The 13,825-nt window shown below is 43.2% G+C and overlaps 1 protein-coding gene across 3 annotated transcripts; it reads right to left on the bottom strand.

The window, feature by feature from the left end:
• Positions 1-570: 570 nt before the first annotated feature.
• On the bottom strand, positions 571-13,548 carry Six4 (SIX homeobox 4). Of its 3 annotated transcripts, XM_013155321.2 has the most exons (4): positions 13,407-13,548; positions 12,406-13,199; positions 9,304-9,986; positions 571-4,913 (listed from the first exon to the last, which is right to left on the bottom strand). In XM_013155321.2, exons 1-4 carry the CDS (start codon positions 13,407-13,409, stop codon positions 4,117-4,119), a joined length of 2,277 nt encoding a protein of 758 aa, XP_013010775.1. In that variant the 5' UTR covers positions 13,410-13,548; the 3' UTR covers positions 571-4,116. The 3 variants fall into 3 exon arrangements, with proteins under 3 accessions (XP_013010775.1, XP_003472559.1, XP_013010776.1); XM_003472511.3 differs by lacking the exon at positions 13,407-13,548 and having other exon boundaries at positions 12,406-13,322; XM_013155322.2 differs by lacking the exon at positions 13,407-13,548 and having other exon boundaries at positions 9,754-9,986; positions 12,406-13,320.
• Positions 13,549-13,825: the final 277 nt, after the last annotated feature.

Below are 13,825 nucleotides of genomic sequence, written 5' to 3'. Positions count from 1 at the left end.
TTCTAAAATTTTACCTTGGGACAAGGCTCACACTAAGTTATCCAAGCTGGATTTGAAGTTGCAATTTTCCTGTGTCAGCCACTTGAGTTGCTGGCATCACAGCTTGCATGTATGTTTAACACCATGCTTGGCCTACACGTTCAGTTCTTGGAATGCGAAAGTGAGTAAGGTATGCATCCTCCCTCTAAGGATAAAATTTTTATGATTTAGCTCTGAGTATGTTGTATAGTTAAATGAATTGCACAACTTTGTAGAAAGACCAACAGATAACTTTTCCAAAATTATTCCAATTGGCCAGCCTTTGGGATGCATGTGTTTCTATTTATTTATTTATTTATTTTGTCTTTTTTTTCTTTTTATCGGTACCGGGGATGGAACTCATGACTGCCTGCTTGCAAGGCAGGCGCTTATGCCGCTGAGCTAAATCCCCAGGCCCTGTTTTTTTTTTTTTTTTTATTCTCTGCTTTTTCAGAAACAAATAATCTCAATGTTATTTTCTGTTTGCCTACTAAGATGAATTTCTCACATTTTAATAATTTTTCTCAAATGACTTTTTCTCAACACAGGGTATGTATAAATATAAAGTTTATTTAGCATAGTGTTTAGAAAAATAAGTTCACATCATTTCAGAAAACAAATAAAACACTTAATTGTCCAGGCATAAACCCCCATTACAGTACAACAGACATACTTTAGATCTCTTTGGTTGGGTAATTAAGCACAGAAATGTTCTGGGACATGCTGTGTGCCATCACCTAACAGTGCAGTAATGACTCTGTTCTATACCCCATCCCATGATATACATTCTGGACAGAGTTTCTTTCTGAGTAAGGCACAGTAAAACCATACTGAGTGTGTAACTGGTTGCCTCCAAACATACAGTACATGCAACGGAAGAACAGATTTTTTGAGAACCCTGAAAGCCAAGAGTCACATGCTATGTAATTCTGACTAGCAAAATTTATGGTGTAATATTTAATTAACTTGAAATATACTAATAAGATTCAAAATAACCATTAGGCTCTATCATCTAGACTTTAGGAAGACTCTTGAAACATCTTTTGTACAATATTCTTCCCCCCGGTTTTCCTGAATTATTTTTTATGTGAGATGATCTACTAAAGCATTTTAAAGAATGAAGAACTTGTGGCTATGTCCTAATGCACACTTGTCTAGGATGTAGCAAGGAAGGCTGCTACACATGCCCAATAATCCAACTGCTAACATGCATGATGTAAGGGCACATACAGGAGACTTAAGGTCAATGTGTAATTAAACTAGAGTTTTAAAAATCTATGGCTACAACATCTACCTGCCTTTCACAACACCTGAAAGGCACTGGAACATGGATAATCCAAAGAGTCTTTAGCATAAATATACATGAGATAATGCAGTACAACACAGGTGCTCTTGCTTGCTGGAGGAACAAATGCACCTTCTCTTCAAACAAGAGACTGTCCTTTATTGGATGTAACTAAGAGCTAAATGCCAAACTCTGGCTGATAGAGTGCATAGATAGGCTCACATCAAAAAAGTCCCACAGCCAGTAGCAGGGGTTGGGATTTGAAGAGGATTCTTCACCCCTATTCTGATTGCTCTTCAGGCATTATTAGAAGGTCATCTGCAGCATTTTCAAGCATTGGTTTGTTAAGGAATTTCTGCCACATGAACTCCAAGGGTTCTGGGGCTGGCCCTTGGCATTGCAAAATTACATCTGCAATTCTGTGCAAGGAGATCATGGGGTTTATAATTATTCCATTCACATATATTTGGACTACATACCGACTGGCCTGAAAGAAAAGAACCATAAGTTCTTTCTAATGTGCATTGATTCTTACATGGTCTAGTGTGCAGCTACCTGGAGTAATTATACGGTTATAATTATACTATGTTGGGAATATAAATGGGTTTCCTATGTAAGTCTGAGGTTTTTGTGCTATCTTTTTTTTTTTTCATAAAGGAAAATGCATGAAGAACTCTACATAAAAGACAGGAATATTATATTTTTGGAAGACATGTTATATATGTAACATATATAACTCTCTTTAAACCTTCCCATCTCTCTATTGGATGGGTATTTTAAAAGTATTAAGAAACTCTTGATATCTGCAGCAATCAAGTGGAAAACATCATTTTCATTACAGAATCATGTAATTAACCTTGATGACAAGATCAGCACACAATCAAGGGAAAAAAAGCTGTATACTATTGTAAAATGGAAGAGAACTCCAAAACACCTGACTCTGTTGAAACAAAACAAAACAAAACAAAACAAAACAAAATAAAATAAAATGTAATTTCAGCAGTTTGGGAACATTCACCAATTTCAAAAAACTGGATGTCAGTTCTTTATCAAAATGATGGAAAGAGTTTCCTCACAGGGCTCTTTACTTGTGCCTGCAAGTTCCATTGCAATAACAGCAAAAGTTAAGTACTCTGTGGTCCTTGTTCAACATGATCAGCTGATGGACACATAGGTCTAGAATGGCCCCTCCATTCTCATCTTAAAGAAAGATGTAGCATTTTTATGTAGAACAACTTTAAGTCATTGTCAAACAGATGATCTTCTCACTTTTCTGGCTTCTCAGAGAATAGAGTAATTTTACTCACTACATAAATGTGCTTGTATTTCAGAGTCCTGATAAAAACTATAAACACAATTCACAATATTATCCAACAAGCTTCTTACAGAAACCTAAAAGATTGCTTTAAAGAGGACATGATCAAGTAGTGCAAACAACAGCTAATTACATGTCATCGTGTTTCAAGAAATGCAAAACACTGAGAATGAAGTTCCCACAGGACAGAATTTTGCTAAGTAGAATATACACATTTGTTCTTTACTTTAAAATGGCTGTTTTCATAGACTGCAGTTGATTATATAGTTTTTTGTAATCTAATTGCTGTTATTGTCATTGTAATAAAAAACAGTAATAATTAGCTGTTTATCCATTTGCATAACATTACAGATAAAATTTAGTGAAACTTAAGTTCTCCAGATGTAATATAATTTTGTGATAAAATTAACCCTGCTAGATAGTAGAAAAGAAACATCAGTGCTTTTACTGACACTTCTGTATCTTACTAAAAGGCCACAAGTTAAAAAGGCACATAGAAGTCTATATAAAACATATTTAAAAGAATCAGAGTTGCTAAATAAAGAACAGAGATGTGAAAAAAAGTACCAAAACTCCAATATTGGGAGTTAGAATTCCTGTTTCAGTGTTATTAATATTGACCGTAGTAGACTTCTGATAAAAGTCACTGCTTTTAAAATCCTACAAAAAGTAAAACTACTGGAAACAATGTTCACTTCCTGTTCGAACAATAAAAATAAATTAAACAGTAAGAAAACATTTTTCTTTTTAGTTCATACCGCCTGAAGTATAAGAGAAACATACACAGTATAAATAAAACTGTACTTACTCAAATCTTGCTTATAGTATTGATATATTTACATTCACACTGAAGTTTGTTTCAGTTTTTAGTGGAGTTTCAAACCTCCTCAGCTACACTGAACTGCTAACAAACACATCTGGAAATGTGTACAGAATTAAACCAAGACTTTCTCAAAAATGCTGAAATAGATAAGTGTCTGTATGCATATACATATACTTATATATATTAAGCTACTTAATGTCAAAAAATACACCCTTACAATAGTTTGGAGTACCATTTCTGTTTCTTAATCTTATCAATGCCCATGTAATAAAAGTAAACAAAAACAATTGCATTGTTTCTAATCGTCTGCAGTTATATTTAATTTTCTATTATATGTATACATTTTTAATTTAAAAAACTTAGTAAGTTCCATTTTGAACTTAAAATTATACTGTCAACTAAATGATATACTTTGACTTGATACATTTCATCTTTGCCTCCATCGAAGAGAGAACATTATACGTGAACAAAAAGGTTTCCATAAATCAGTTCTACCAATGTATATTCAACCATGATTTTCATGCAGATCAATTCCAAGTCTCTTGAATGCATTTACTTAAAAAAGTAGAGTCTTTTCCTTTGGATGGGGAAATGCTTTATGTCTTTGGGGCCACATGAAAAGATTTGCTGCTGATGCCAAAAGCAAAAAGGGAGGGGGAGTGTAGGAAATGAAGTTTATAAGTCTTGTATATCTTCATCCAACTGGACAGTTTGGAGCTTGGCAAGCTCTTTTTTGTCTGTCTCCAGGTCTTCACATACTGTCTCAACCATGCCATCTAGGACATACTTGGATTTGGAGTCTAGTACCATAAGGCTGCTTGTTGCTTTGTTCTCGGAATTCTGCAAGAAATTCTCCTTCAAGTTAGCCACGGATTGCAGAATCAGTCGGTGTTCTCTGACAAAATCTTGGTGAACTGCTGGGGTGGTATGACCTACCTGGTCTTCAGCTGTAGGAACTATTTCCCCAAGGGCAGCTTGAGGCATAGGGACTGACAGTAGGTCTTGACCAGTAATAAGGGAGCAGTTCTGAAGTGTTGCATAGTTAGTGTTGCCGACAGAGGTCACAGTAGATTTGCTTGCCACAGGTGCAGACATTGGCTGGCTATCAGCAATGTCATGATTTAGCTCAGTGGGATTTAGTAGAGTAGGGGGAGTCAGGGAAAAATTGTGAGTTGGGGATACATTAACTAATGAGGGGACCAGTGAATGAAGGCCGCTCCCTGGGATATTTTCGGAAGACAGGTTTGCATTTACTTGTGCATTCTGATTGACAGGCATCAACTGAGAAAATACCAGGCTCCTTTCCAAGCCTTCCTGTTTCACAGCTCCTACTGTCTGGCCTGAATTAGGAACAGTATATACCACTGCACTGGGAGCAAGAGAGTTCAAGAACACCTTTCCTTGCTGGATTGTGGCAGACTCACTAGTAAATGTGCTCCCATCTGAAGTGCTTGAATTTGCTGAAATATTACCTAGAAAAAAGTAAAGTACCAATTAGCATTGATGGAGGTGGCAAAAAGGAAAAAAGTTACTTCTTTATACAATTTTTCTCCTCAGGTACAGTATCTATGGAGAAGTGACACTTTCTTTCTTCTTCTTTTTTTTAATCTTTTTTGTTTTTATTGGTACCAGGGATCAAACTCACGACCGCATACTTGCAAGGAAGGCACTTATGCCACTGAGCTAAATCCCCAGCCCCGACACTTTCAAGTAATTTTTTTTTTTTTAATCAGAAGGATTAAACCCAGGACTGTGTACAAACCTATATCTCTGGCCCCTTTTTGAGACAGGGTCTCACTAAGTTACGCAGGCTGGTCTTGAATTTATGATCCTCTTGCCTCAGCCTCCTGAATAGTTGAGATTACAGACATGTACCACCATGCCCCACCAGCCTAATGATGGTAATTTTTGTAGTGCTGGGGAATGAAAGTGGCCTACTATAGAGCTACACTGTTAGCCTAGACCAGCTGCATTAAAAAATATTTTATTATTATTGTTTTTGAGACAGGGTCTCTCTATGTGATTCAGGCTGGTTTTGAACTCACTATGTAGCACAGGCTGGGGTTGAACTTGCAGTGATTCTCTTGCCTCAGCCTCCTGAGTACTGGGATCACAGATGCCTGCCAACAGACCTGGCTTAAAACAGCTGTATTTTTAACTTTCCAACAAATTCTGATGAGAAAACTACTGGTTTGGAAACCAAGTATGAAAAAAAGAAAAGAAAAACTCTGGTCCCAAGTTCTGACTTCTGTTAAGTATTTGGCTCATTATTACCAACCTGATGTCTCTTAATTACTATCTAGTTATACCTAGTGTTGCCAGTTAAAACTAGAAAAGATAAATGCAAAGTAGAATGCCTGTTGTTCAGGACTTCTCAGTAACTGGCATAAAATATGAATGGATAGATACAAAACCACAGAAAGTGAGTTTCCCTGGGGCATAAAAGTTAACCACATAAACTTGCACAGACAAGTTGCAAACTTTCATCAAACTAGCCATAAAGTAATGTCAAGTCAACACAACATTCAAAAGCCTTTTTCTTCTTTTGCTGAGCCAGTTCTGAAGTTTCATGGTTGTGGAGTTAGGAAAAATTAATGATAAGAGCAAAATGAGCTTTTAAAAATATAAACTAACATAAAGGACAACAGCTAATATTTTTCTAAAAGGGTTGTATCTTTTTGGGCTCTCATTATAATGGTCTGCTGTTAAGACTAGAAATAGAAAAAGAAATCTAAGTGGAAAGCTGAGATGTTCAAATCAGATAACTCAGACAAGGCAGAGGGGTTAGACCTTCTCTCCAATAAGCTGAATCATTGTTCTCTCTGAGTTGTCACACAAGCAGAGTGAAATGATGGCAATGAGATGATCCCCAAAACCCTGCCACTGAAGGAGAAGTAGACTTGAGGAGAGTTTTGTTACATAACTCAGAAGAGCTATTTACCCTGACTTTGAATTAGATGATCTGGTTGGGACAACAGTCCAATGTTAAATTGAATAATCGCCTAAACCATATTTTCTTGAATTATTAGAATAATGGTGATTAGACTACCACATATATTGATAAATATTTTCTTTTAGGTTACTCATATATTTGGAACATTTTAAAGCACCCTAAAGTAAAGGAATGCTTCTAAATGAGAAAAAAGGAAAAAACAGTGCATTTGAATTTCTTTTACAAATGGAACCATTAGGTAGTATTCATCATAGTACACTAGTTGTATGAAAAGCATTTCTAGGTTAGTTTAAGCTATTCCCCAACATAAACATTTGTTTGGGTCATACAAAAAAACAAAAACGGAAACAGTATCAGCAACTTTTACTTGAAAATATTTGGCTTCAATATAAGTATGCTATAAAATTCTTGTTGACTGCTATATTTTCGCAAAGAAACATCTGAAATAGATGGTTATCTTGTTGTATACATGTCTGTAAAATTGTTTATCAGTATGCAAGCAAACCAAACAATTTTTTTTTTTGTGTGTGTGTCTTTTTCCTTTTTATCGGTACTGGGGAATCGAACTCACGACTGCCTGCTTGCAAGGCTGGTGCTTATGCCGCTGAGCTAAATCCCCAGGCCCCCAAACAATAATTTTTAGTAGAATCATAAATAATATACTATATGCAACATTTTTCCAAATGGCTATTGAATAGAAGGAAAATAATTTTTCTGTATGTGTAGAAATCATAACATATATAAATGAGGTAGAGCAGATATGATCTAAAAGATCACATAAATATAACTGCAAGTTATAAATTGAATAGTAATTTTAAAATCAGTTTAAAAGTCCAACTAAAAATCATACATGAAAACTTTATAATGAGCCAGGCATGGTGGCTCACGCCTGTAATCCCAGCACTCGGAGGCTGAGGCAGGAGGATTATTGTGAGTTCGAGACCAACCTGGGCTACAAAGTGAGCTCAAGGCCATCCTGAACTGCATAGCGAGACCCCATCTCAAAAAAGACAAAAAAACAAAACAAAACAAAAAAACTTTATAATTACGATAGGAAAAAAATTCTCATTTTCTCAAATTATAAAGTGAGTAAGAGATGTAGATGTTCTATTTTTTTGGCTATTCTATTTTTTAAAAATAAATTTCTGTCTACCTTGTCTAGACATTTTATTTATTTACTTTCACACTAGGAATTGAACTCATGACTTTGTGCTTGCCAGGCAGGCATTGTGCCACTGAATTCATCCCTTGTCCTGGTCTAGACATTTTAAAGAAGGCTTGGTATGTGTTTTTGAGAGAGGTCGAATCCTCAATATGCTTAAGAACTATAATATGCAGTTACTATAAAGAAATGTTGCTTATTGGATCCATTTGGTGAAATTTATGCCTTTAATTCTAAGGACTGATGGCCTTGTCATTTGCTTTTAGCTATTTAAAAAAAAACGCCATTGTTTTTATTAAATATCCCATTTAGAAAATTAGCTATTAGTTCACAATGATTTTTCTATGGTAGCACTTTGCTCGATTACAAATAAAAGATCCTTTTGCTGTTGTCCTTCTCAATGTATATACTCATACTTTCTGTTTTTGTTGTATATAAAACATTACCTACTGTGTAGAAATTTTCCTAAAGAGGTAAAAAGAGACTATATACACATTAAGTTATTATAAAACTAAGTACTATGTGTTTCATAGTTTTGCCCTATGTTGAAGAATCAGTAGGCTTAGCTCTTTCTATAACCTGGAACAATGAACAAGTGAATCATACACACTACAGGACTGCTGTATTTACTACCATTCTGAAGTAGACCACAGTCATGGAAACAACAGAGTTGGGCATAATTTTTTTTTCTTTCTGGTAAACTATCCTTATAGAAAGTGGACTTTTCAAGCCAATGATTGCTTAAGTTCGATTGAGTAAAAATCTGGACTTTGCTATTTGCTTATAGAACATCAAATATACATAACTATCTTCCATTCCTGAAATTAAGGGACTATTTATTATCACTGTCAAATTCCAACCATTTGTCTTTTTCTTTCCTTTTTTTTTTTTTTTTGGTGCCAGGAATCTAACTCAGGAAGCGCACTTGCAAGGCAGGCGCTTATGCCGCTGAGCTAAATCCCCAGCCCTGCCATTTGCATTTTTATATAAAGAAAATGTCAAGTAATTCAGATTTGCTTAAAGATAGCAAAGACCCTTAATCATATCAGTCTCCCAAATTTAAAATTGGTGCTTAGCAGATTTCTATCAATAAATTCACAAACATACTCAATAAGGCTTCAAGTTATCATCAATAAACCTATACAATTTGGGGGTAAATATATACACAGAGCAATAGACACCCCGTTACATATTCCTCTGGCTTTCTTTTAAGTCTTTGTTTTAATTATAAGAGGAATGTGCTTCAAATAAAATTCATTTTGTCTTTTTAACTTGTTTTTTTAGAACACTTTTTGTCAAATAAATAATGTTTAGGCACAGTAAACACATTCTCACCAACTGCTTGACTATTTTTATGTTCTTAGCAATTTCACTAACTTTATTTAAGTCTCAAGTTTTGGTTTATTTTATAAGCACCGATTGCCTTACGATATTTCTTTCTTTCTTTCTTTTTTGGCTTATTGTATTTCTATAACTGTAGATTTGGCAAGACTTGCTAGGAACTGTACTTTCCCATTTAGTTTTGTGCAGATAAAAGCCCATCGCCATGATGTGAGGGAAGGAAGGCAGCTGGGTATCACATAGGGGTTAAGAAAGAAGACATTCTTATCAAGATTACTGTGCAGCTGTGGCAGCCAATCAGGTACCCAAACAGTAGTATCAATCTACAGCTCTTCCTAAATGCATCCTTTACAGCGGCTGACCAACACACCTACTGGTGCATTATGGTACCAAATGAGTCTTTTACCTTGTGATGCTGCCACTGAGACAGGAGGTGGCTGCAGTGGAGAGAATCCAATGCTCCCATTAAGGAACTGGCCGTTTGCTCCGGAATTAGGGATCTGGACAATGCCATACTGGTTAATTTGCACTGGTGTAGTAAAAGTCACTACAGAGCCTCCGTCCTGGGAAGCCACTGTTTGAATGCCTTCTCTTTTCACCTCAGTGCTGGGTGTCAGCCCTGGGAACGACACACTGGGGCTGTAGGAGGTGGCGGCTGCTGAGTTAGCAGCAGAACTCTGGAGGACTTTGAATTCCTTCACATCCTGAGAGGTAGACCCCAGTATGTCTGTTAAGGCTACACCATTGCTCACAATGTTGGAAGACATTTTTGGTGGATTCAGTGATACTGTCTGCGCATTTCCCACATTTAATCCATTAAGGATAACTCCACTGGGTCCCTGAATAAAAGAATTACCATTAAGGAAGACAGGTGAAGCACTTGCAGGTACCAAGCTTCCATTCAACAGTACTCCAGAACTGCTTAATGGTATCTTAGTATTTCCAATTTGCTGCATATACACTGGCTCCATGTGGCTGGAAAGGCTGAGATTGGCGACGCCATCAGATGAACCTGAGAGTGGGTGAGGAGACAAATCTTCATGTCCCTTGCTGGATTCATCTTCTGTGCTGGGATTGCCATCAGACTCACTATACAGAGGAAAACCAAGACATTCAGAAGGTCAAGGAGATGACATTCTACACAGTGCCATTTGTTTAGAAGACAGCTTCTAAATCCATTAAAAGCAGTATTTAAGGAAAGCACAGCAGGATGTCTGCTAGCCTTATTTAAGCTCAGAAGCCTTTCAGCAGGCTGGATCAACCAGAGAATCTGAAAAGATGATCTCTCAGTTCCTAGTAATTTTAAATAACAATAAATTCAGGGAAAGGCCAATGATCTCAAAGATAAATTCAGCAGACAGGAGTTAAAAGTGATGTGCTTTTCCTTACTGTTAAATATGCTGCTACTTACATCACAGTTTTTCCTGTTCAGGAGTGCAATCCCCTATTGTCCAACTAATTCAGATCAGTGTTATTTTGGAGGTAAAGGAACAGGAGGTGTGAGGTATTCAACTGAGTTTGCCAGTTCATTATCAAGAGACCAAAATGTCTCACGTTTCCAAAAATGTCTACTCCAACAGATGGATGGACAACTCTCACTCAAAAAAGTGGCTGTCCTGGTAGGAACCACACTTTTAAACCCAGAACACTTTTGTATAGCTGCCTTAGAAGCCAAAGGAACCTATTTTCCAGACCCATCTAGTGCCTGGGAGACTTGGGTCTGTGTGGGTCATTCGGGGGCCTTGTTACTATCAGAGCCCTTTGCAGGGTCCTCAGTCGGGATCCAGACAAAACTGTGCGCCTCAGCTCTCCGACTTGGGCAGAAGAGTGATGGGTTCTTCCCATTTGACCCGAGGTTGGGCGCAGACGCAGGACAGAGGCAAACTGGATACATAGTGGGACCTGGCCCAGCGAAGGGCCAACTCTGCAGTGGCTCTCTGTTCACTTGCAAGCCAGGGGAGGGGATTACCCGGGCTTTGGGCTGCGGGGCCAGGAGCGCAGAAAGCGCTTTGATTTATGAGCTGAGGCTGAGCCACCGTCGCCGTCTGCGAGGGTGACTCACTGGGGGTGCGGGTGGGAGGCAGATCCGGAGGGGCCTACACTAGGCAACTGGCGGTGTGTGTGCGTGCATGCGCCTGTGTGTAGTTAATGGGGAGGGGATGAAGTCGGCAGTGTGGCGCGAGGGGCGGGGAGCCCAGGGACCGCGCAGGCTGGGGCATGGAGTCTGCAGCAGGGCAGCTGGCCTGTGCCTGTGCGCGGGCCGCTCCCTACCGCTCCCGGAGATCCGCGGCCCCCAGCCGGCGCGGGGAAGGTGGCAGGGCCCGGCCTAACCTCCACAGGTCTGCGGGAGGCTTCTCTCCTCACGGGCGCGTTTTGTTTTGGTTACCCGAAGCCAGACTCGCAGGCTGAGCCTCTTCTCCTTGGAAGAGGAAGGCGGCGGCCGTCGGGGCCGCCAGGTCTGGGGCAGGAGGGGGCGGCGACGCACCGGTCACCTCCACCTGGCCCGGCAGGCGGCTCCCTGCCGCGGCCGCTGGGACTCTTCCTCCCCAGGTCCCAAGGCCGGAGCCGCACGCCTTTAGGCGACCTTCTCTTTACTTTACCTCATCTAACTTATACACAAACACACACAAACCCTGCCCAGGCTCTGAAGGACACAAAAGAGGTGGAAGTCCTGGTATTTTCTATGGGAGGAAAAACATGCCGGTCCAGCCCAACAGGGTAGGAGATCGCGGGGAGCAGTCATCAGCGACCCCCGCTCCCCTGTGGTCCCCTCGGGCAGCCGGCCCCCACCACCCGCGGGAGGCGGATGCGCCGGCTTGGGCCCCCGGAGCGGCTCTCCGGCCCTGCTACTCAGCGGTGCTGAAACCCGATCCGAAGTCGTTCAGAATCAGGTTTCAAAACACTGCGGAGCCTAGCCGCGCCGGCACCCCACGTTGCTGCTGCCGCAAAGCAACCGCTGCGGGAAGGGTGAATGATTAACTTTGTCACATTTAAACCTCGACGTCCCCAAATCCACTCGGGGCCACCAGCCTCCCCACGAATCTCCTCTGCACTCCCGAACAGCGCTGATCAGCCTCCACGCAGGGCAGGCCTCGGGTGGGGAGAGCAGCAGGAACCCGCCGGTCGGGAGCCCGCAGGCATCCCGCGCAGGAGCAACCCCGAGAGCCGCAGCCCTGCCGTCCACGCACGCCTCCCAGCCCGCCGAGTCCCCGGCGCGCGTGGCAACTTCGGAGCGGCGCGAGCGGGGTGGGCAGCCGGCCGGCGCGGAGCGGCGCAGCGCAGCGCAGCGGGGGCGGGGACTGCGTCCTTAGCGGGGCCCGAGAAAGTTCTGGGGGCCGCGGGGGAGGGGCGGCCGGGGCCCGGGCCGGGGCGCGGCGGGGGCGGGGAGAGGTGGGCAGCGGCTGGCGGTGGGGAAGGTAAGCGCCATGTTTGCAGCGCCGCGAGCCGAAGAAAGCGGGGAAGGGGGTGGGGAGGGCGGGGGAGGAGGGGCAGGGAAGTTGGCGCTCACCTTTTGGACTGGGTCTCCGAGGGGTTCCGGTCACGCTGCCGGCGGTTCTTGAACCAGTTGCTGACCTGGGTGAGGGACAGGCCGGTGATCTTAGCCAGGTGCCGCTTCTCGGCGGGCGAAGGGTAGCGATTCTGCTTGTAGAGCTCCTTGAGCGCGTTGCGCGACTTCTCCTTGAAACAATACACCGTCTCCTCGCCGTCCCAGATGGTGCGGGGCAGCGGGAATTTCCTGCGCAGCCGGTACTTGTCCACAGCACCCAGTGGCCGGCCGCGCGCGCGCTCGGCCTCGGTGTAGCGCGCCTTGTACCAGAGCTGCTGCAGCAGCGGGTGGTTGGCCGACTCGAAGCTGTGGCTCTCGAGGATGCTGTACAGCTCGGGGTAGATGCCCTGGTGGAAGGCCACGAGCGCCCGCGCCTTCAGCAGGCTCTCGTTGCCACGTAGCAGGTCGCTCTGGGGCAGGGACCACAGGAATCGGGCCAGGCGGTCCAGGTTGCCCCCCTGCTGTAGCGCCTCGCACACGCAGGCGACGTGGTCCGGCGAGAAGGCCAGCGGGGTCTGCGCGGCGGCGGTGCGGTGCCCGCCCAGAAGTTCCGAGTGCAGTCGGACCGGCTCTGCCGCCGCCCCTTCCTCGCGGCCCGCGCCGGCCGTGGCTTCCCCCGGCTCCAAGGGGAACGGAGCGGGAGTCGGGGGGCTCAGCCCCGCCGCCGCGCCCCCCGCCACCTCGCGCTGCGCCTCCTGCCCTTCCGAGGCGCTTTCCATCCCATTCTCCTGCTTGATGTCCGCCGCGCTCGCGATCTGCCCGGTGGGGGAGGAAGAGGACATTTTTTGTTGTTTATTTTCCTCCCTCCCTCACTCCCTCGCACTCTTTTTCTCTTTCTTTCCCCCTCTCTTACTCCTCCTCCTTCGACTCCCTCCCCCTCCCCCCCTCCGGAAAGCCCACTCCCTCCCTCCTGGTTTCGGCTGGATCTGGCCGATCAGGTTTCCCCCCGGCCACGCAGTCACCATTAAGATAGCTGCTAGAGCAAAGTAGTGTAAACGGATAGCTGCTTTCTGCCGTTCCCCCAACGTGACTCCTCCGGTTGCTGCATACTATATGGCACTGGCTGCCCGGCCGGCCCGGCTGCGCCACCTCATTGGCTATTTCGCTTTCCGAGGGAGGAGGAGACACAGTGTCTATCCCTGGCGATCATTCCCCCCCTCCGCCCACTCCGCCCCCTCCCTCCCTCTCCCCTGACCCCCAGGCACCTATACCTGAAGAGAAACTCGACATTCTTTTCAGGCCAAGCTCCCGGCCCGCAGTTACCTAATGTGGCTTGAGAACTGGACAACTCTTTCAAAGAAAGGTCCTTTGATTCCAGAGAATGAATTCTGTAGCCTCAAGGTCTGCATGGCTACATTTTTAATAAGAGGACCACTCTCAA

The sequence above is a fragment of the Cavia porcellus genome, unplaced genomic scaffold, assembly GCF_034190915.1.
Source record: "Cavia porcellus strain 051 isolate PalLab524CR breed Dunkin Hartley unplaced genomic scaffold, mCavPor4.1 scaffold_31, whole genome shotgun sequence".
Lineage (NCBI taxonomy): Eukaryota > Metazoa > Chordata > Mammalia > Rodentia > Caviidae > Cavia > Cavia porcellus.
Note: the sequence above shows the minus strand (reverse complement) of the source record. Positions and strands in the feature narration are given on the sequence as shown.